The sequence below is a fragment of the Nelumbo nucifera genome, chromosome 8, assembly GCF_055504915.1.
Source record: "Nelumbo nucifera cultivar China Antique chromosome 8, China Antique-T2T, whole genome shotgun sequence".
NCBI classification, from domain to species: Eukaryota; Viridiplantae; Streptophyta; class Magnoliopsida; order Proteales; family Nelumbonaceae; genus Nelumbo; species Nelumbo nucifera.
The window spans coordinates 30,677,011-30,701,770 of NC_142656.1; the positions used below are offsets into that span (position 1 = coordinate 30,677,011).

Consider the following 24,760-nt stretch of genomic DNA (forward strand, 5'->3'; position numbering starts at 1 on the left):
TCTCTCACACACACGCATAAAAATTGGAAACAAGTCTCAAAAAGCATGAGCGCAGTGTGCTATTGAGGTGTCAATTGTCAGACTTAAAACCATCAATAGATCATCCCCCCCTTCGATTGGGTTCTAGATTCCAATCTAAAGAGTAAACCAAATCTCCAATAACCCATTTCTCTCACACCACTAATAAAAAATTACTCTTGCTAATTTTGACCTAATCGGTATCTATTCTCATGCACTTCATCTCTATCTCTCAAAGGCATTTTATGTAATTATCAACCATTTCCAGTGCCACTCACCGCTATTAACACAGTCATCAGGCCCATCACATAAGGAAATAAATAGTAACCTTTTAAACTCCACCCTCTAAAGTCCAAAACCCACTCCCTATTTTTAAGCTCTCAAACTTTCCCTTCCTCCATTCCATATTTCCATTTCTCTCTCTCTCTCTCTCCGACTCACAACGCTTCTTCTGCATTCTCCTAATACTAAAAAGAAAAAGAAAAGATAAAAGAAAGAAAAGGCCACACTCTCTCTCTTTCTCTCTCTAGAACATCACATCACAGAAACAATCTTTCTCCGGAATGGAGGAGTCTCTAAGGAAGCTTGCTCTCTGGTATACCAAGACGTTCAAGCCCATCATGACCCACGACGAGTTGGAGCCAATCATGACCACCCTCGGCTTCGTTGGCCTCCCCTTGTCATCCTCTCCGGCCGCCTGCACCGGCGGCGTTGCCTGGAAAGAGTACGTCTATTCCGCTGGTGGGTGCCGGAACCCATCACCGACCGAGCCGCTGCCCCGGCCACGGCTGCCCTACCCGAGGATCGATGGCCTTCACACCTACACCTATCGTGCGTTCATCGATGCCGTCACCTTTTACATTGGGAACGGTGATATTGGGAACGATATCTCTGATATCTTCCATATTAGGTCCGTGTTTTGCTCTCTCTGTTATTCTTTCTCTCGTGGCTTTCTTTTTTTATTAAAATTTCTTTATTTTTTCATTGATTTTGATGCAATGATGCGGGGAGAAATGCTTCTATTTTTGTGTTTAATTACGTGGGTACCACTGAGTTGCCCTTGTCATTATTTATTTATTTATTTTTAAATCAGAGATCTTTTGAATTTTGATTCGATTGGTGGGTATTATTTGGAATTTGGAAATTGGAATACTGGGCTGGGCTTAAGGGCCCTTGTTCATGGGCTTGGGCTTTAGATTTCAGAACTGTTTGTTTTCTATTTTTGGTTCTCTCCGTGCAAATAAATGGAAGCAGAAAGAGAGGCCCAATCAAAGGTGGGACTGTGACATGAGGCAAGTTGTGGGCCCAAGCCCAAACTACTTATGGGGCCCCCTCTCTCTAGAAACTCGTTGTCGGCAAATTTCAGTTAGAATTCATGCTGGGCCCCAAGGGACACAAAGATGGGTACTGGCCACAAATGTTTGCCACGTGTGTTAGTGTTAGGTTAGACCTTGGAAAGGAGCTTGCCGTTTCTAAAGCTAAAACTTCCGAATTGATCTTAACAAGGGACCCACCGCCCACGCATGAGGGTGAGCTTTTCACCGCTGGATTAGTGTCAGATAGGACGGTTGACAGTAGGTGCAAAGTAGATTCCAATCAGATGTCAGAAAAGTTTCTTCTCATGTGAGGGCTCCCTTAATAGTTAGCTAAGTAATTAGGCCTCCAGTTCTACAATATAGTCGCATAACTGGTTAATCACCATTAAAATGAATGAAATCCCTATTTTGTGTCTCTATTTTAAGGAAATTTACTGAAAATACCCCCAAATAGAAAGAAAAAAAGCTACTGTGGCTGTGGGTCCCTTGTTAATATGTGATGCATATTAATATTTTATATTTTATACCGAAAATACCCTCACCCAGTCTCTGTTTGGGTCAAACTGGGTTTTACACTTTTACCCTATATAAAACATAGAATTTTTTTATTAATATTTTTATATTTTAATCTCTCTCTGTGCTGGTTAATGGTTGCGTTACATGGAAGAAAGTGCCTACTGTGTCAGTAAGATACTCCGTGTCTCCGGTACTCTCGGGTTTTTACTGCACTATTTGATGGGGGGACCCACCTATGAAAAGATCAGTCAATCCAATCTCTAATGGCAGATATATACCGTTTTTGTATTTCTTGTACTACTTATAGTTGCATCTGACACCATCTATCTAGAACCTTATGCATGGGGTCCATTGGATCAAGTGGTGAGACTGAGACCCACATGAATCGTAGCACTGTCAAGTGTCAATGATCCATCCGACCCAAACCAACGGATCCGATTTGTATGGTCTGGGTCTGCATTATGTGTCAATCTAACAAATAACCAAGTTTAGTGTTAAAAGACCAAATAGTCCCCGTTTATGGAGCGGATCTGAATGGATCCGACCCGACCCATTGACAGCACTACGAGTAGCTGAACTGATATAATGTTCCGGCTTTGGTGTAAATATAAGGTGTATGAAGTATGAAGCAACGTTCGGGTTAGATCTTTATGTAGAGTTGGCACATATGTGGCACGTGCGAGCTTGGGGTCCAGAATCATGTAGGTCCCACTAACCTGCTCTACACCAATATAGATAAAAGTTGTGTGATAAATTAGATGTTTGGCAGCACAAGCACAACTAGCCCATTCATCCTACTTTCTTCATTGGCTGGCTTCAGCTTGTTTAGGTTCTGTTTGGTTGCTAAGTAGTAACTTCAGTTTGCAACCCCCGTTCTTATTGAAAGAAAGAGAAAAAGAGAAAGAGAGAAGAAGAGATTGGCTTGGTCTGATTTAGAGGAGGAAAACCAATCAAACCAAAACTGTAGGCTGTGTTTGGTTGCATTGCAAGTATGATAGTGCAAATGATTTGGATGCAAATTCTGATTTGTTTTTGTTTTAAATTTCAACTTATTTTGTTTGATTGCAATACAAATAAAATAAAATTAAACCTGAATTTGCATTTTATTCATACACTCCCTTGCATTTGCACTAGTGCAAATAAAATTACACCGCAACCAAATGCAGCCGTATGGATTACATGAATCCTGATTTGTTCAACTGTATGGGATTTTCTCATAATTAATTTCTTGGTAATTTTATGGTTGAATCAGATTGTATTGTTTGTGTTTTTTTCAGGGGCATGCCACTCCATCGAATTTACGACCGGCCCTTCGATAAAAAGTTCAGGCGATTGGATGAGGAGGAAAGCATCTATGTTTTCAGAGAGGGAACTCTGGATCAAGCAACATTTTTAGTATATGATAACAAGAATAACAATGTCAGCATCTACAGAAGCAACAATGTCATCATCCATAGCAAAGCCAACAATACTGGCATATGCAATCTAGTTCCATTGAAGGATATCATAGTTTGATCTCTTCAAATTCCCCCTCAAGAAAAAAGAAAAAAAAAACCCAAAATTTTGGTAGTTAAATTTTGATAAACCTTGACCTAAAGGTCTGAGATGTATCTCTTATTTAATGAGAATAGGTTTTACTAATGTATCTATAATTTAGGTTGTATTTGGTATCATTGTTGTTTTTACAAAAAAGTTGGGGTTTATCGATATAACTTTTCGAGAAACTATCTTGTCACATCACATCAGATAACCACTTCCACTGAAAAAAATGCATGCAATGGATTGGTGTTGGCATTTATCGTGGAAACATCAAATTTGGCGTTTCATGAACAAGTGACAATAGTATCAGCATTTAATACTAAAAATGATGATTTTACGTAACATCTCAAGTCTACTGGTTTCTTCTTCTAACGCTATTATATCGGCTTCCAATGATGATATTCTCCCAAAGGATGAGTGGTGTAGATCCCTGGTTTTTAAGGTCATCACTGATAAAACTTTACGAGTACCCGGTTTACGGGAAATGATCTGTAAATCGTGGAAAATTAAAGATTCTGCCGTTACGGAGTTTGGCTCCTCTTCCTTCATGGTACGTTTTCCATCATCCTTTGACCGAGATCAGATATGTGGAAAAGGTCCATGGTTATTTGAAAATGGTTTGTTAGTCCTTCACAAGGCTGAACCCAACGTTCAACCGGAAGATTACCAATTTACTACAACAAATGTTTGGGTTCATCTTATTGGACTGCCAGTGGCTTATCTGAATGTTAATGTTGTCAAGAAGGTGGCTTCTGCTCTGGGTACTCCTTACGAGCTTGCAAAAAACGAGGATCAGAAATGGAGCTAGTTTGTTCGTATTAAGGTTGCCATCGACATCAGTAAATCTCTCCGTCAATCGGTTCCCTTCAAACTTTTAAATGGGAATATCATTCAGGTCGATATACAGTATGAACGTCTCCCTCGTTTTTGCACTTTTTGTGGCTTAATTGGTCATGAACGTCGGATCTCTAATGCTCTGGTTGATTGAATTACTAAGAATATCAAAGTTTCTTCTCCTTCAAAATCTGCGTCCAGTATTAAGCTTGGGTCTAAGGTTTCTTCTCCCCCTAAAATCGACCAGGGTTTACATCCTGCCTCGCCGGTGGATGAGTTACAGAACCCAGACTCTTCGACTTCTCTTGCCCCTCATGCTGGGGACGTTGAAAATACTCAACTGTCTTTGGGAGCCGAAAAGGTGGTGGATTGGGGGCTCACGTACAACCTTTCCCATGCAGGTCTGGGCGGTGGTGGGTCTTTAGTTCCCAGTATGGACGTGGCTCCAAATTCTAAGTTATCTCAATCAAACTGTTGTAAGACTACCCTCTTCTTGGATTCCTCTCTCGAGGCTGTGGAGATCTCCAATGACTGTTCTCGGCCCCCTGTGGTGGCTGATGTGGGAAGCCGAATTGTTTCTGATCCTAATGCTCAAGTCTCCACTTCTGACGTGCCTAGGCTTATGAAACAGACCCGAGTTGGGCCCCCATCAGATGTTCTAGACTTGGACGAGATGGCTGTGGTGGCAGGGCCCAATCTGCCCCACCAGGAACCGTGAGAATTCTTGTTTGGAACTGTCAAGGTGCTGGGGGTTGTCTGACAGTTCCATTCTTTCAAAGACTCCTCCGTAAACACAACCCAGATATTTTCTTCATTTGTGAAACAAAGAATGGCCTTAATCGTTCAAAATCTCTTCTTCGGTGGTTCTCCAACTTTAATATTGAAATTATCCCGGCTCGGGGATGCTCTGGAGGGCTCTTGTTTGGTTGGTCCAACAATATTTCCATTGATTTCATTAAGATTACTGAGAATGTAGTGCTTTGCTCTATCCTCAATATGCCTCATTATTGTAGATGGGACCTTCTTTGTTACTATGTTCACTCTTCATCCTTGGTCCGACAAAAATTTGTAAACGAGATCATCTCCTATGCTTTTTCGACTGATAGACCGTGGTGTTTGTGTGGTGAATTGAACATGATTCACTCTAATTCTGAGAAATCAGGGGGTAGAGGCCTTACGGATTCGGACCTTGGTTCTCTGGACTCCCTAATTAATTGGAGCTTTGAAGGGGATAGGCGTACCAAATTTTTTCATATATCGGCCTCCAATAGAAGGAGGAGAAATGCAATCCACTGGAACATGGACCTCATCTAATCCGGACTTGTTGGATTTTAATGTCCAGTCCATTTCTGATGATGACAACATTTCATTGTCGAAAATCCCAGATGAGTTGGAAAGCTCCTGGGCCTGATGGTTTTCCTGCTGGCGTCTTCCAGCACTGTTGGGAGGCGTTAAAAGCTGAAATTATTCCCTGGGTGCAAAGTATTTTTCGAAATCCTTCCAACATTAAAGAGGTAAATGCTACTTATCTATGTTTAATCCCAAAAAAAGATTCTGTGGAAGGCCCCAATGATTTCAGACCCATTGGGCTGAGCAATGTGCTATATAAACTTATAGTCAAAATCATCACAAACAGGCTAAAGCCACTTCTTTCGAAGATTATTTCCCCATTTCAGTGTGCCTTTGCATTGGGGAGGAACACTTTGGATAATTCTATTATTGTGTGCAGGAGGTTCTCCATTCCATGCTTAAAATTGATTTATCAAAAGCTTATGACCGTATTGAGTGGGCTTTTCTCCTAAAAACTCTAAAATGTTTTGGATTCTCTAAGGACTTCTGTAATCTGGTTTTCTAGTGCATTTCTTCCCTATTCTTATTAACGGTTGTCTAAGCAAATGGTTTTTCCCTACTTGAGGTCTTAGACAGGGGTGCCCCCTGTCCCCTTACCTATTTATTATTGGTACTAAAGTTCTTTCTAGAATGCTGGAAGCAAAATGTTCACAAAGTTTAATTCATGGGTTCAGATTTGGTAATTCTGGAGTAAAACTTACACATTTACTCTTTGCTGACGATCTTGTCATATTCGGTAGGTGGTGTGCTCTTCTGATGCAGAAAATATTTTGGATGTTCTTTACTCCTTCTGCAAATTGTCAGGGCAGGATATAAATTTCCAAAAATTAGCTATCCATTTCAGTGGTAACACTCAAAGAAGAAGAAGATCCATCATTCTTTCGACCTTTGGTGTTACCTTTCTGAAGGTGAATGATAAATATCTTGGTGGGCCCTTGCTTATGGGTAGAGCTAAAGTATTGGAATGGAAGTTCTTAGTCAAAAAACTAAGGTCCAAGCTAGCGGGTTGGAAGAAGTGTATTCTCTCTCATGCTGGCAGATCTGTTCTTATTAAGTCCACTTTTCAAACTGCTCCCCAATATATCATGCAGACCTATCTCCTTCCAAAGAAAACATGTTCGGAGATGAATAATATCTGCAGAAATTTCTGGTGGTCTGACTCTGAGAATGCTGGTCTTCATCTTAGAAAGTGGTCATTATTGTTTTGTAGACCAAAAGCCTCTGGTGGGCTGGGCTTTCGTGATTTTGAGTTAGCCAATAAAGCCCATATCATGAAGCTTTGTGGGCTAAAGTCCTCCGTACTAAATACTCCAGGTCCTCCAACTTCTGGGAATTAAAACCAAAACTAGGGATATCCTACATATGGCGAGGTATTCTTGCTTGCAGATCCCATCTTCGCAAAGGGTGTCGTTTGATAATTGGTAATGGGTGGAGAGTTGATGCCTTATCCGATCCCTGGCTTTCTAGTGTTGTGGATCTTTCCGTCCGGCCCCATAGAAAGCCTCCTATGAAAGTGGCGGATCTTATCAATCATCAACCAATGACTTGGAACCAAGCTCTGATTAACCACATCTTTCAGCCAGATGCTGCACAAGAGATTCTCTCCTTGGCTCTCCCATTACATAGTAATGCCATGGAGGGTCAACTTATTTGGTCTCTTACTCCCCCTGGGCAGTTCACCACCTCTTCAACATATAGACTTCTGGCTTCGGACCTGCCTTGTCCCTCTAATGCAAACTTTCTATATGGTGAATGCGAATGGTAAAAATTTTGGAAACTCAAATGGATCAGCCCTAAGATCATGATCTTTATCTAGAGTGCCTTAAATGATGTGATCCCCACAAGGAATAAGTTGAAGTTTTGGAGGCCCAATTTTGACTCTTGTTGCCCACTTTGCTTGTCTGAGGAGGAATCGGTCGATCACTTATTCCTCTTCTGCCCAATTGCAAAAGCAGTCTGGTTTGGGTTTCTGTTCTGATCTGTTCAAGCATTTCCCTGAGATGATCTCTTTTTGGATTTCCCCAGGATCAGCTTCTCTCTCCTCCCCTCATCCCTCTTACTCATTGGCATTCTCAATCATCTGGCATCTTTGGTTGGCTCACAATGTAGTTATTTTTTGTGGAGTTGTATGGCCTCCTAAATTGATTATCTGTAAAGCCTGGGAATCATCTGTTGGGTCTTTGGATGGTGTCTGTCCAACTTCTCATAACCCTTCAAGTATTCTTGCCCCAGTCCCTCCTTGCAGATGGAGTAAGCCTATGGCTGGTCTGGTGAAGATTAATTTTGGTGGTGCAACCTCTCCTGTTCATGCAAGTGCTGACTGTATCATCAGGGAGCATTGTGGAAACTTGATCTATGCCCGCGTGGTCCCTTTTTTCTCGTGTCCTGCTCTGGAATCTGAAGCCCGTGCTCTGCTGGAAAGTCTCCTTTTTGTTATATCCTATGGAATTTCCAAAGTTGTTTTTGAGGGTGATTGTGCTACTCTGATCAACTTCTTGTTGGAGGATAATGGTATCCCTCCGTAGAGTGTGACTACACTCTTTCTCAGTTGCAAGAATATACTTAATCATCACCCGAAGTTCTCAGTAGTCTTCTCTCCTAGATTGACTAATAAGGCGGCTCATGCATTGGCTCAGTTTGGTTTGTCATGTAATTCATCCTTTACCTGGTCCTCTGCTCCCTTGTTTTTAAAGAAGATTGTACTTGCTGATTCTACTGAGTACTCTAATGAATATTAGGCTTCTTTGCCTTTTATCATAAAAAAAAAAAGTTTATAGTAGAATCAACAATGATACCAAACGTACAACTTTAATTAGCTTTTGTTAACATGACTTTGGTTGGTAGCTAGAGTTGTTTTAAAACAATAGATATATAAGGCTAAGGCTGCAAATGATATATGTTTGCCCGGGTTCAAAATTTATCATTTGCAGCCTTAGCCTTAGCCTTTGATAAAACAGTAGATATATAAATTTTGAATCCAAAATTTATCAAAGACTTGATCCATTGGTAATGGGACTTCATTGAGAAAGTCTTTGATAAGTTTGGATTCCATTACCAATGGATCAAGTGGGTAATGGAATGTATTAGATCTATCTCTTTCTAAATCCTTATTAATGGTTCCCCCACCCGGCAAGTGTAAGCTTCTAGAGGCATCAGGCATGGGGACCCGCTTTCCCCTTATAATTTTGTTCTGTGTGTTGAGGCTATGGCTTGTAAGCTCGATAAAGGAAGCCAACTCTGGGGATAAGCTTGTGTGATGTGCAATTTCAAGAGGTGGTCCTAGAGTCCCAATTTTACAATTTGCTGATGATTGCATTATTTTGGCTAAAACCTCTATTGATGTTTGTTTAAAAATTAAAGAAATTGTGGAAAAATTGTTGTAGCATCTGGACAATCCCCAAACTACAATACAATAAATCAATTATTAACTTTTCAAAAAATATTCCCATTTGACTATAGAGAATCATGTCGAGGATCCCTTAAGACCCCCCCTGAAACCAAGAGTAAAAAAAATACTTGGGGGCTCCAATTATTGAGGGGAGAGTCACTAAAGAGCTATTTAAATTTCTCAGTATTGAAAAAATGTCTAAAAAGCTAGCTGGTTGGAAAGAGGAACACTTTGTGTTTGCATGGGGTGGATCATTGGTGATGTTTCAAAAATTAAATTTTGGTCTGATAATTGGGCGGGAAATGGCCCATTGATCAATGAGATTAACCAATCAAGTGTTGAAAATTTGGATATGCCTGTTTACAATGTTATTAACCAAAATAGGCTGATTTGGAATGAAGAGCTCATTAGCTCTTTAGTTCCAGACCGAGTGTGGTGCCTTACAAAAACCAGTTCTATTTCCCTCTACCCATTTGGATGATCATTTTATTTGAAGATTCACCTCATCTGGTAAATTCTCGGTCAGCTCTGTTTACAAAGGGGAATGCAAGGTTAATGGAGTGAATGGTACGTTTGATAAATCTCTGAAATTTGTGTGGAATCTAAATCTTCCCCCTAAACTAAAATTCTTTATGTTCATGGTTTTAAGTGGGAAGCTCCCTACCAAAGATCATTTTCATAACAGAGGGTTAAATATTAATACCGAATGTTGTCATTGTGGCGAGGAGGAAAATATAGAACACCTGTTCCTAAAGTGTCCTTAAGGCTATCTATGGAAACAATGCAAATAGAGTGTAAATCCCGGTCCAGGGTAAATTTGCACTCTGGTTCACTTTTGCCTGTGTTTGGCAACATTGTATTTACGCATTGACAGATGACAGATCAATGCACATTTACATTGATAATAAGATGTAAAAGTACATCAATAAAAAAGAGTTAAATTTGTATTCAAGTGGGCTTTTGATAAAAAAAAGGCGTATGCTTTATTGGAATTTGTGTTTCCATCCATTACAATTAAAAGTCAGTTTGGTAAGAAGGTAAATTTGTCGGTGCAAAACTAACCCAACTTTGCAATTTATATGGACCATTTTACACTCTACATATTTGCATTCACACTTATTTGCATCATTTCCAAACACAACCTAAAGTGTTGGGGTCAAGCTCCCCGAGCCGAATGATTCTAACTAGTCATTTCGTTGTTGGTTGGAGTAGGAAAGGATGGCTATTGATTTAGCCAATTCGGATTTGAAAAAAGGAGAAAGTTTCTATTTTTCTTTGGTTCATTTTGAAGGTTAGGAATGAAAAGATTTTCAACAATATGATCCCCTGCCCTCACTCTCTTATTAGAAGCAATGTTTTCGAACCGTCGTTGACCCAGACGGTCAGATCGTTCAAACCAGAAACTGTTTAGTCGATCGATTCCGTTTTACCCCAAATCCGGTCTTTGGTCAAAAACTATTGAATTAGTCAATGAACCGTTGACCCAGATGGTTTGACCATTGAACCATTTGACCCAGAGAATGGTTTGTGGTTTATTAAGTTAGAACAAGAATGAGAGAAGAAGATTTCTCATATTTGAGATCTACTGGAGAGAGAGAGAGAGATCAGTTGAGGGATGTGTGAGATAGTGAGAGAGATTTGGGAGAGCAGGCTAGAGTCTAGATGACAGATCTGAGAGAGAGAGAGAGAGAGAGAGAGAGATCTGAGACTGTGAGAAATCTCAGATCTACTTTCATCGCCGCTGCTATAGTTCGCCATCGCCGTCGCCGTCACTATTGCCATTGTAAGTTGTCGTCATCATCGCCATTGCAGCCTGCAAGTGACCTCCTCCTCCTCTTCCTTCTTTTTGTTCTTCTTCTCTCTCTTCTAAACTCTCTCAGCCATTGACAACTTCTCGCATCTCTCTCATTCTCAAACAATCAAACATTTTTTCTCTTGTACTTATATGCATCTTACCCTAATATTCCAATTTAATGGGTAAGATGACATATCACCAGTTACAATATTTAAACCGTTTGAACTGTTTGAACCGGGTGGTCAAACCGCTGACCCAGAAACCGGTGGCTAAAATGGTTCTGTTTCCGAGCCGGTTTTTAAAACCTTGATTAGAAGAGCCCCAATTTATGGGGATGAAATCAATTCTACTAACCCCACCAATGCGTAAGTATTTGTAAAAGTTGGGTGCAGGTTGTATGGAAATGCCCGATAGAAGGCTCCATCAAAATCAATTTTGACGCCACATGTGACTTGAATGGTAATTGTGATCATCTTGGCCAATCCTCGACCTTAAAGCTTATGGGGTTAGAGTTACTACGATCAACACTTTGGAAGCTTGGGCTGCTGCGTAGGAAGCTATCAATCTTGCCATCAACTTCAAAGAGTTCCCGATCTCCATTGAAGGTGACTCTAAGTTAGCTATAGACTGCCTGAAGAACTCAGTGGAGCCCCATGGAGGATAAAGAATATCATATCTGAATGCTCTCATCTGTGTCATCTCCTTAAGCTGGAGTTTCCTTCCTTCATGTGTAGCTCTGTTGTCCTTATTCCTTATTACAAAAAAAAAAAAAGAAAAAGAAAATAATGGGAAGAGTTTAGATACATGGTGCATGTAGTCATAATACCTAAAAACATGAATTGTTGATTAACCTCATTTTTACAATTATGGTACCAAGTCTATGGTCCAAAAATTAGAAAAGAAAGAAAAATAGCAATAATATTAGTAAAAAAAATAAAAATATTGAGTAATTCTAATACTCTTGTGACATGTGAGTAGAATTGGAAATCAACTTTCACTAGGAATTCTGTATACACTCTATACAGTTCTTGCAAAATTTATAACCATGAATGGTCTGACGTGACAAAAAAAGAAAACCAAAGATCTGGTTGCAATGCAAATTAGTCGTTGATCGGTCAAAACTTTTCCAGTATTCCCTACAAAATTAGTCGAACCAATTGGGCTTTCTGAAGGCTGTGTTTGGTTGCAATGCAAATAAATTTGCACTGATGTGAAACTGTAACAGTGCAAATGATTTGAGTGTAAATTCTGATATATTTTTTGTTTCAAATTTTAACTTATTTTGTTTGATTGCATTATAAATGATGTATATTAAGACATGAAGCAGAATAAAGTAAACCCCAAAACAAAATTAAATGAGGATTAACATTTTTTTCATTTGCACTCCCATGCATTTATACTAATGCTAATAAAATTGCACTGCAACCAAACACAGCCGAAAGAACAAATATTGAGCCCATTTTCCACATGATATAGGCCCTGTAGTTGTAGGCGGCAATTTACCCAAATTTGGGTCCATTGGGGCCATTTGTCTTTGTAAATTGTAACCCTTGAAGAATCCCTGGACTTTCCTACTTTCATAGCGTATAATAGATTTTACCCCACCATTGAATAATAGATGCACCTATGATCAAATGACATGGCTTCAATCTTTTTCTATTCATTTGGGAATTCGGGTGTCTCTTAGCATAATTCGGTCATGTTTGGTTCAATTCTCATTCTTTCTCATTTTTATCCAAGATGAAATTCTAAAATGAAAAAGAATAAATAAAAATAAGTAAAATGATAAATTTTTACTATGAATCTAACACTCTTTTTTAGTAACTTCAAAATGAAGCTTTATATTTCAAATCATGGTAATATATATGGTGGGATTAAAAAAATAAGGTTATCTCTCTCTCTCAACGGATTGAAATGTCTTCTCGGCATTTCATTCATGATGAAAGTAGACCTATTCGAGTGGCAAGTTGTCCCCCAACCAATACAAAGTAATGCTTTTGACTTGTATATATTGAACCATTGAGCCTTCTTTGTCTTCCTTAGCAAGACAAATCAAATAATGTTCACCACCTTTGCTTCCATCCCAAAGCACCAACCAAACACTAATTTAGTAGAAAAGGATAAAATACATGAGAAAGCAAACAAACAAACACACTCATACACTAATCACTTCTTCCCCTACCACTGTAGCAGCTTTCTTATGCTTCTTAAACAAGAAAATTTGAACGAGAGCTAATGTGGCCTTCATTCCTCTTTCCTTTATCTGGACCTTAATCATTCCACTTCCCTCTACATATTCCTCAACCCAGTGTAAGAGATCCAACTGCTATCCACCATGAATTCTATTCAAGTTCATCAAAACATTGCTTACCAAGAGGAGACAATGGATCCTTCGGTTCCTGCAAAAATACTCATAGGTCTCCCTCTGGATGCAGATGTGAGCAAAGAACTTCTCTTGTGGGCTATCCGACTTGTTGCTCGTCCAAACGACACTGTAATAGCTTTACATGTTCTTGGTTAGTATATCTCTTGGTTTGCTTTATACTATTTGGATTGTTCGCTAGCTAAATCGTGGCAGTATAATTAAAATGTTGGCTCAGTTGAATTTGGATAAGTTTTCTCAAATTTTTTTTCCGTGGAAGACCACAATTGATCATTCAGAGAGATTATGTCCTAGTTCATTCATTGTATTTCTCTCTCTCTCTCTCTCATGTGTGTGTGTAATGGTAGTTAGAACTAGGATAACGGTTAATTAGAATCATTACATGATTGTTGGTATAGACCAGCAATGATGAAACACTTTTTTTTTTTTTTTCTTTTAGTTAAAGCCATTACCCATTTCACATCTTTGATCGCTTTGTGACAGTAGTGAAGCAGGAATCAAAGAAGCTTGAACCCAGTAGAATCAATCAAACCCGACTTCGTCGTGCAAAAGCTTTCGTAATATCTGCCCTCGGAGAATTTGTTGAGATCTGTCTGTCTAAGCAAGTATGTACCCACAGTTCATGTGAATATATAACATTATCATTTCTGAAAGAGTAATCTGAGTTTAATCTCCTTGTTCTTCCGATTCAGGTCAATCTTGAAGCTAAAGTGGGGAGTAGCTCAAGTGTTGGAAAAGGTCTGATTGAGGATGCCGAAGCCATTGGAGCTGATTTTCTTCTTATTGGTGGCTCGAGAAACCGGCCACAGAGGTGAGAGACACTCTCATCTTTGGCAAGTTAAAGCTTGAAAGAGAAAGATTAAAAGAATGGATCGAATTTCACTATATTGAATAACTGTACATGGCTGAATATTTATATAAAAATAATAAAGAATAAATTAGAAACAATTAGAAGAATAGAAGCAGAGAAATAAGGAAAGGTCTTCAGTAGGAAACTTGCTAAAAAGAGAGTTTCCTTTTTACTCTGTTAAGGGTCCTTTGTAGTAGCTGGTCCTTCTTTGACAAAAAGACTAGAACCTTCTTTCATAGAAGATCTAGGGCTCTCTTTGATAAGAATGCTAGAGCTCTCTTTGATTTGAAGTAGCTGAAGGTGATGGATTGATTTTTCTTTTGATATAGTTCACTCGAAACTACTAAGTACTGCTTCGAGCACGCCCCAGAAGGTTGTTCAGTTGTCTCAATTGGGAAACGTGGGCAGCCCCACCAAGATTCGAGTTCAGAGTCAATGCCATCTGGAGGTCAGTCAGTAGAACTAAGACCTCAGTGATGCTCATTTGGTATCCATTTGTACATTTTCTGAACCATCATCTTGTAACAGGTCTCCGTCAATCAAGTTTGAGAAGACAAAACAGTGATGCTCATTTGGGTAAGACTATGTCACCGATGCAGAAGCTTTTTGGCTTAAAGAGAGGAAACTCTGTAAACAGAACCCACAATCACCAACTGAACCATCATTCCCGGAGTGCAAGCGCCTGTGAAGAGCCTTCCCCCAGAGCTGTTCTGGATGGACCAGAAGGAGGATCTCATGACATAGAAGATGGCTTTAGTTTTGGAGACTCCAGCATCACTGAGTCCCCTCCTCTGGCACCAAATTTTGAACGTCGTTCCAAGACATGGAAGCGTCTGTTGAGAAGGAAGCTTCTCTTTCCTTTCTTCTGCATCTATGAAACACAAAGAAAGGGAGAAGAGGGATTATCTGACAAAGAAAACCAGAAACCTTCTTGGAGGTGCTTCAGTTATGAGGAAATCTCAAATGCTACAAACAACTTCCACCCGGGTAAGAATGCTTGCTGTTTCTTTGATTCAGTGTGCTTATAGTGATATGGTAGTTCTCAGATGGGTTCTTGGTTGTTTTGAATGGCAGCTAATATGGTGGGGCGAGGAGGTTTTGCAGAAGTATATAGAGGTGATCTCTGTGATGGACGTACTATAGCAGTGAAGAGACTAACCAAGGAAAACAACAATGAGAACAAGGAGAAAGAGTTTCTCATGGAATTGGGTATAATAGGCCATGTCTTCCATCCTAATACAACTTACCTGATTGGATGCTGCATTGAAAATGGGCTCCATCTGATCTTCAACTTTTCTCCAAATGGAACTTTGGCATCTGCATTGCATGGTAACATGAAAATTGAACACATAGAACCAGATCTATCTGTTAATGTTACTAGAAGATTGGGTCACCCATTTATAGTTCTTAACCTCAATTATGGTCCTTAGGTTCTGGTGGCAAGATACTGGAGTGGCCAGTGAGATACAAGATTGCAGTTGGAGTTGCTAGAGGTCTGCATTATCTTCACAAATGCTGTAAGCACAGAATAATTCACAGAGACATAAAGGCATCCAATGTTCTTCTTGGGTCAGACTTCGAACCACAGGTGAAGAACCCAAGCAGATCCATATGAAAACTTCTTTTGAGTGGCTTCAAATTCACTCTGCTTTGATTTTCCTTAGATTTCAGACTTTGGGCTTGCGAAATGGCTTCCCACTCAATGGACCCACCATTCTGTAATTCCAGTTGAGGGCACGTTTGGATACTTGGCGCCAGAGTACTTCATGCATGGAATTGTAGATGAGAAAACTGATGTTTTTGCATTTGGGGTCCTTCTCCTGGAGATCATTACTGGTCGGAGGCCTGTTGACACATCAAAGCAAAGCCTTCTCTATTGGGTAAGGAGTTACCTGTGCCCTTATTAATCAAAGAAGTTATCCAAATTCAAGATGATTACTGAACTTTCAATGAGTGTTCATGTGCAGTCAAAACCCCTTATAGAGTCTGGAAACATTGCTGAACTAGCTGATCCGAATCTTGGAGGTAAATATGACATGGGCCAAATGCGTAGATTAGTACTCACCTCTTCCTACTGCGTAAGACAATCTCCTGTATGGCGTCCATCGATGAGTGAGGTACATGATTTGTCTATCTTTGTTTTAATTTGGGTAAGTTACAGCTAGCTATAGGCTATAGCTATAGAAGATCGAATCTTCAAGTTATTATATATTGTCTGTAATTTCTTCTGTAGGTATTGCGACTTCTAACAGAAGAGAACCATTCGGAGATGACACGGAGCTGGAGAATGACAGAGAGAATAACGGTTGATGAGATGGGTAGTTTTGACATGGATGTTGATTGCTGGTCTCCATCGAGTCCATCAAATTAGGAGGATGAATTCCTTTAATCTTCATTTGGTTAAGCAGGTTTTGTTGTGGATAATTTGGTTGGGATTTAGGGGAGATTGAGAAGTAATTTATTCATTATTGGTTCCCAAGTTAATTATCTATACATTCATTCCACCTGATCAACAAGAACTGCCAAGGTTTCGAGACTATAAACAGATACAGTCCCATGATGCAAGAGAAGAATATGAACGACCAATGAATTTCTGAAATTGAATTACAAGTTAACTTAAGTTCTTCAGATGGTTTCAGTTTCTGCAACTGCTTTTCTGCTTCTGTTCTTTTCCCTTGGAACTAACTGCCTTGGCCTTTGTTGAACACCATGTAGTCCAATTATGTTTAATTAATTGCTCCAACATTTGTAATTTTTATTGAACCCTTCTGGGGGTGTAGTGTTTGCTTGGAGAAAGCACCCTTATCGCTTAAGCCTGTACAGCCCTGGTAGATGTGTGGCTCCCTGAAGCTTTGCACGCATTAATTAATGCGATTTCAATGAATTGAACTTCTAAGGTGGATTGGCCCCATTTTGAAATCCTCACTTCTGATCCTTATGGAATTGAATGTTATGTTTGTAGAGCAAATTCATTAGAACTAGTACAAATGCATTGGAGTGCAAATGAAAGGATTGGAAATTATGGTTCACTTTTACTTCGGCTACGTTTGGAAACGATGCAAATATGTAGAGTGTAAAACTGTTCATATAAATTGTAAAGTTGGGTTAGTTTTCCATTGACAAATTTACCTTCTTATCGAGAAGACTTTTAGCTGTAATGGATGCAAACACGAATTCTAATAAAGCATATATATATATATATATATATATATATATATATATATATTTATATCAAAAGCCCACTTGAATACAAATTTACTTCTTTTTTATTGATGAATTTTTACTTCATATTATCAATGTAAATATGCATTGATCTGTCATTTATAAATGCAAAAATGTAATGTTGTCAAACACAGGCAAAAGTAAACCAGAGTATAAATTTACCCTGAACCAGGATTTACACTCCATTTGCTTCATTTCCAAACACAGCCCTTCAAGATTTACTTTCCTTGATTCAGACTTCTTCATTTACACGGCAAGCAAACAGAATAGAATCATAGAACCTGAAACAAAGGTAAACCAGAATTCTCTCAAATCATATGAACTCCCATACTTTTAATGAAATCACAGTACAAACAGACCCAGTAGTGTCCAGAAGACACAGATACACAGTACAAACTCCCATACTCCATGAACTTCCAATTCTATTTCTAATCAATCCGATTGGATAGCTTAACTACTAAGATTGAATTGTCTCTATAGAAGGTTAAAAGGATACAACTCTCCCAGAAGGAAGCATATCATTGATGGCTAAAGGCATACACATCATGTATATTCTCTACCGGTTGTCTTAATAAACAAGCTAGGCATCGACATAGTTGTGTTACTACCAGATCTCTAATTAAACCCAGTCAATAGTTGTTATGAGTGAAGTAGGTTGTAAGATTACGAGCTTTGCTTTATTGTACACATGCATGCAATAGCACCACCACCATGAAATTGAATCCATTGGAACTGGGGAAGCCAAATTATATATATTTCCCATTCCATGTGATTTTTTTATGATGTCACTCATTTTATATTTTTTATTTAATTTAAAATTTAAAATAAAATAAATAAAATTTACACTCTTATCACAAATGTTTCAAACATATTTAACCATATTTTTAAAAGTATTAATGTATATACATAAATACGAATAATTATATCTATATCTATGCTACTAATAAAAGAGCGAATAGCTCCATTTTCTGGACTTCTCATTAGACATTTTTATCCTTTATCTAAGCAACATACAATGGAGATAAAAAATGGAATATATGTCCTTTACTCTCACTCCAAAAGCTGTCCACTTATAAACAGTTAAGAAACTGTTCATGAATTATAAATAGTTGTCTTGGAGATATATATATATATATATTAAGTGGGGATTAGGGGCCCTTTAGGAAGAGTTTTCTTCATCCCGCCCTACCCACGAAGGAAAATCATCCTCATCCCCACCCCATTTGGGACGAATTTCCACCTAGATGGGATAATGCCATCTTAAGGAGAAAAGGGGTCTTTCAATTTGGTTGGATAAGGTTTCTCAACACAGCTAGACACAACTCAAGTCCAGTGACTGAGCCAAGGCTTCTTAATCAAGCAAAGGGACATCAAAAAGGTGTTGGCTTGCAATTTTACTAACATCTAGCACATCCAGCCTTGTAGGGGAACCTTTGAGCAACCTTTCATGAATCAAAACCCTGCCAATGAAAAAGCGCGAGTAAGACATTTCCAAAAGAAATAATTGGCTATAACTGGGCCTTGTGAATTGTGATAAACATCACATCATTGGTCATCTCTTTTATGATACCAGTTGATTGGATGTATGTGTTTTTCAACATATCATAACCGAACCCATTATATATAACCCTGTTCAATGTTAACTTGACCCTAAAACTAAGCCCAAAGTCAGGGCTTCTTGATCCTTTAATAAAACCTTGGGCTGGGCCACTGGGACAGGTTATGTATGTAGGCTCGTTTACCCAAATTTCATCCATCGCTCAATAAATAAGAGCTAGTGGCCTCACGCATGATATGAATGTCTTTTCCTCGGTATTTTTAACTCGTCATTGACCCAACTGGTAAAACCAGTGACCCAGTGATCTGGTCATAATACTGGTTCAGACCAACCTTTAACTAGTTGATTTGATCAACAACCCGTTGATCTATTGATCCAATCTGACCCTCTCAACAGATTAACGAGTTCTTGTATTATTTTTTTCTTGGGTTTTCTCTTATATTGATAATATCAGAAAATTAACAAGATATTATATATCAATCAGACTACCAGGCTTTCCCAGGTGGGCATAACTGGTTGTGGTTGGCTACTTGGCTATGACCTTGGTTATAAGTTTATTACTAGTAGAGAAAATTGCAGAGAATAATTGATCGGATGTAATTTGACTCAAAAAAATTTTATTGGATGTAATAGAAGTTTGGAGCTTGGGTATTTGAACAATGTTGCACATTGTTGAACATTTCAGAGGGCGTTGTACTTGTTTGACGCTAGAAGAATCAACCTAATTAGTTTCTTTACCTCAGATATAGTCAGACTCGGTTTGATGATTTTAGGATTTTACTAGTAGGGACTCTGTAAGATGCATGGGCTTCACATAAGAATAGACAATAGTTTTATATTTTAACCTTTTAAATAATTAGTAATTAATTATATTTTATATATCATTTTTAATGATGTTTTACGATACAAAATTAACAACAATTAATTTCAGTTAAGTTGTTCATCAAACTGGTAAAACCGACCAACACGATCCAATTCAACTCGAGTTAGTATTTACCATCTTATAATAGACAATATCAAACAACCATACTAAATAATCTACTATAATGGGAGAATGTGTTAGTCTTCAACACCAGCATTGTCGACTTTGCATTGCAACAACTAATATAATCAAATATTATGTTCTTCATCGTCATCATTTGCCATATGTAAATAAGTGTGATTGTTCTCTTTGTGAGGCTTGCCACACTAGTAAAAGTCATACTTCCTTCTAGTAATTCATTAAGTATTATGCCATGGCTTTCACTATTATGTGTTATCCGTGGATGATTATTCTAAATATTCATGGATTTGTTCTCTTCACCATAAATCTGATGTGACTAATGTCTTCATTACCTTTTAAAAAACTGGTTGAAAACTATTTTAATTGTAAGATCAAAAGTAAACCAATATGGCTAGGGAGGAGAGTATAAAACTCTCTCCAACTATTTGGATGACAAGAGGTATATTACATAGCGTTTCTTACCCCTAGACCCATGGACAGAATGGGGCTATAGAGTGTAAACGTCACCATGTGGTTGAAACAGGTTTAGTGCTCTTACAACAAGCCTCCATGTCTTCTACTTTCTGGAGTTATGCCTTCAAAGCAGCAATTTATATTATCATTTGGCTGCCTATTATGTTATTGCATTACATTTCACCATATGAGAAGCCATTCTTTGAGATTCTAGGTTACAAATTTATCATGACCTTTGGTTGCATTATTTATCCATGGCTAAAACCATATAGCAAGAATAAATTGGATGCTCACTCTCTTGCGTTTGTCTTTTTAGGATACAACCTGACGAAGCAGTTTTTTGGCAACTACCATGCTGAATAGCGAGTTAAAAGTCAAGTTGTAGAATTCCTACTAGAAGGTGGCTTGAATGCCGAGCTGACTAGGCAGTCCTATGAGGTTGTTCAGGTGCCGAGCTAGGTAGATAGGTGAGCTGCATAGTTCTCTAGAGAGACCCGCAATGAAACAATGTCAAAGTGCCCGAGTTGCTTTTACCCGGTGTGGGCGCTACGATGCCTAAGTTAGTACTAAGTTGTGCGAGAAGAATTCTAGTATGCTAGTAGGCTTCTGAGCAATAAATCGCACCTACCTTTGTGATGTTGGAGATGAGGCCTATATATAGGCGTTGTTTGGTGTGGGCTTCACGCATCGCGTCCGAGATCTCTGGGAGGTCGTGCCTAACCGGTTTGAAGTCCTCAGAGGTAGTTGTGTACGTAGATTAGTCTTCGTGCCTTGATCGGTTTCCTCCGAAACATTCGGTGCGGGGGCCAACTTCTGAGAAACCTGGGAGTGATGGGATATGCATGCAGAATTGGTCGACGAGCACGTCCTGTATGTCGCCACTTCGACCTTAATCAAGTCGGCAAGCCCTCGAAGGAGGTCGCTCTTCACATAGAGACCAGTTCGGCTGGTGATGAGGTGCCACAGGTCGGCCCTAGACGAGGTTCTGCTAGACGCCCTAAGTTGTGGATGAGGTCACCAGCTAGGTTTCCACCAAGTCGGTGAAGGCAGGTCGCCAGGTGGAACTCCATCACTTTGGCTAAGGCAAGTCATCGCATAGGTGGTGTTTGAGTGTCATCCACCTGTTCCAAGATGCCATGTGTCATGTTGTCACTAGAGGGCCAAATCTGCTCTCATCAATTTCCCCCCATTCCTGAGATGAGATCAGCTCGGCGAATGGAGTAGAGTGTTCCTTTGGCCCAGAGTGACCAATTTGATGAGCTCATAGCCCTAGCGTCGGTACAGTTTGCTCCCCTGGTTGGAAGAGTGTAACTGTTAAATGCAACCTTACACAGGACCTCACCGTCTTGATTAGCAGGGCACAGGAGCAAACTCATTTGCATGAGGAGTGATGAAGCAGATACCCCAAGGACATCTACCTTACTAGGGATGCAACCGTCAAGGAATTATGCAATCCGACCAAGTACCTCAAGAGCAAAGTTCATCATGTCATCCTCAAGAGGGGCTTCCAACTACGTGACTGCCTTGTCAGGTCGCTCCACTTAGGTAGACTTCAACACAATGTCCCTTGAGCCGGTTCTCGAAAGATTAGCTGACAAGGTCGATGCAAAGCCTAAAACCGAGGTGGAGGTCGACTGTGAAAAAATCAGCCAAATTTGCGTGTGAGTCTGCCACGGTGCTGAAAGCGAACTAGTCTTCCCTTCCTCTATTTCTCTTTCCCTTTTTTTTTCAGGGTCAGCGATGAGATGCTGATGTTCTTTGAGATCAATTTAAGCGTGTTGATGAGCTAGATAAACAGGGGGCCAACCTCCTTAGTTCGGTCTACCTATTTCTGTCGTGTTTTCAAAGTTGGCTTGAGGGCACCTTAGCCAAAAAGCGATATGGCTTTCCCTTAGAACTCAATTTGACCAGGTCGCCAAAGCGGATGACCATTCTGTAGTAGATTTAAATGTGGATGCTTCTATGACTGGGCTAGTCGTTCATATTCCCCCCCCCCCCCCCCCCCCCCCTTGTGATGGTTTTGTCAATACGTATGTTGCTGCTAGCGTTGGATGGTAGGTCGGTGCCACGGCTGCACTGCATCAGCCCCTCGGTGACGCTAGTCGTCTACTCCTAAGAAAAGCCACAGGGAGCTCAACCTGCAAGGATGACCACACAATCTATTGGTTGTCGTCTCCCATAGGAGCCACGAAGGGCTTGACCTATAGGGGCGACCTTGCTAACAGACTGACGAGGTGCGTTCAGGCCGAATTGAGGTCGGCAAAGCTACCCAGTCTGTTGACCATCAACTCCCGCGGGAACCGCGAAGGGATTGACCTACAAGGGCGGCCTCACTCTGAGGTGCCTGTCACTGAACTACTAGTTGTTGAGGTCGTTCTGCTGCTAATTAATCAGTGGTGGCATGAATGCACCGAACTTCTCCTCCCATGCCCACATCTGGAGATTCATGCTTTAGCTCATAAAACTGCCACGCTTCAATCCTAGCGGGAACTGTTGATGGCTCTACCGCGGGGAGGGGGCATTCACATGAGGTAACATTGTGTTTATCTGGGGTAATGGGAGTGTCACAGAGGTGTTCTCAAGGTTAGGGGCATTGAACCTGCCTGATTGTCACAGAGGTGTTCTCAAGGTTCATCACGGATGCTCTTGCCCCCCCCCCCCCCTAGTAACTGATACTTTGTTCTTGATGTTGGTGTTGTTCAAAAAATGTCATTGAGTTGATAAAGGTGAAAACTAGAAGGCAAGAACTTAGAAAACTAGAAGGTGAGAACTTAGCTTTTTACTGCCTATCCCATAGACGATGCTAATTGATGAAGTGGATTTTTGGCAGCCACCATGCTGAATAGCAAGTTAAAAGTCGAGTTGGAGAATTACTGCTAGAAGGTGTCTTGGATTCCGAGCTGACTAGGTAGTGCTAGGAGGTTGTTCGGGTGTCGAGCTGGGTAGATAGGCGAGTTGTGTAGTTCTCCAAAGAGACATGTAAGGAAACAATGTCAAAGTGCCTGGGTTGCTTTTACCCGGTGTGGGCACTTCGATGCTTAAGTTAGTACTGAGTTATGCGAGCTGAATGCTAGTATTCTAGTATGCTTGTGAGTAACAAATCGTACCTACCTCTGTAAGGTTGGAGGTAGGCCTATATATAGGCATTGTTTGGCGTAGGCTTCACACATTGCATCCAAGATCTCTAGGAGGTTGTGCCTAACTGGTCCAAAGTCCTCGGAGGTAGCCGTGCACGTAGACCAGTCTTTGTGCCTTGATCGGTTTCCTCTAGAGCATTCGATGCGGGGGCCAACTTTTGAGAAACCCAAGAGTGATGGGATATGCATGCAGAATTGGTCGGCGAGCACATCCCTTAGGTCACCACCTAGAGCTCAATCAGGTTAGTAAGCCCTCGAAGGAGGTCGCTCTTCACGTTGAGGTCACTTCGGCTGGTGATGAGGTGCCACAAGTCAGCCCTAGACGAGGTGTTGCTAGCCGCCCTAAGTTGTGGATGAGGTCGCCAGTTAGGTTTCCACCTGGTCGGCGGAGGTAGGTCACCAGGTGGGACTCCATCACTTTGGCTAAGGCAAGTCATCGCATAGGTGGTGTTTGAGTGTCATCCAACTATTCCGAGATGTCATGTTTCATGTTGTCACTAGAGGACCAAATTTTCCCTCATCACAACCCTTCATATAAGGGTTATTTGTGTTATCATCTATCCTCAAAATGCAAGTATATCTCTTGACATGCAACTTTTGATAAATACTCTTATCCAAGGATTAACATATCGGTATCATGTATTGTATCGGACAAGTTGGATACAAATATAGATACTGATATGCTTAGGAAACGCATGGATACAGACAAAAAAAAAATAGAAATGCTTGGATAAGCTAAGGAAATGCATACAAATTCAATAATTATATTAATAACTTCAAGTTTAATGTCAAAATAACTATAAATAATGTATAAATACAAAGGAATTGTACATTTTAATGATATATCTGAAGAAATATATTACTATTAATATAGCGGGATGCGTATATATTATACAATTTTATTGACATTTTTATTAAAATCCAAAACACAAAACATATGCAACTATTATATTTGAATTACTATATCAATTATTTTTTATTTTACTATTTTTAATTTTTTAACATCAACAAAAAAATAAACTAAAAATTAATTTGCAAATTTTTAGTAAATAATACTTTTATTTTTGTAAACAATAAATATGTTTATATAAAATTTAAATGAAAATATCAATTCATAATTTACAAAAACATATAATCTTAACTTAAAATTTATTGAATCTATTAAAATTTTGAAGATGCATATCATATGAAAATTCATAAATTTTAATTAACAAACTAATTATTCCATTATTAATATTTTTATTTTTTTTTTGAACTTTTAAAACAAAAAAATATTTTTTATATAAATGTAGATTAGTGGATTTGATAGATTCAATCTATATTATATTCTCAAATATTTTGTAAACAATATTTTATCTTTGTAAATATTATTTTATATTGTTATTTTAAATAACAATA

The 24,760-nt window shown here is 39.4% G+C and overlaps 2 protein-coding genes across 2 annotated transcripts; both read left to right on the forward strand.

The window, feature by feature from the left end:
• LOC104590071 (uncharacterized) lies at positions 1–3,601 on the forward strand. The gene is made up of 2 exons (XM_010248594.3): positions 1–928; positions 3,128–3,601. Exons 1-2 carry the CDS (start codon positions 582–584, stop codon positions 3,363–3,365), a joined length of 585 nt encoding a protein of 194 aa, XP_010246896.1. The 5' UTR covers positions 1–581; the 3' UTR covers positions 3,366–3,601.
• A 9,391-nt stretch (positions 3,602–12,992) lies between these two features.
• LOC104590072 (Protein kinase superfamily protein) lies at positions 12,993–16,899 on the forward strand. The gene is made up of 10 exons (XM_010248595.3): positions 12,993–13,272; positions 13,623–13,744; positions 13,832–13,950; positions 14,319–14,437; positions 14,518–14,976; positions 15,064–15,318; positions 15,420–15,577; positions 15,654–15,869; positions 15,957–16,106; positions 16,223–16,899. Exons 1-10 carry the CDS (start codon positions 13,092–13,094, stop codon positions 16,358–16,360), a joined length of 1,917 nt encoding a protein of 638 aa, XP_010246897.2. The 5' UTR covers positions 12,993–13,091; the 3' UTR covers positions 16,361–16,899.
• Positions 16,900–24,760: the final 7,861 nt, after the last annotated feature.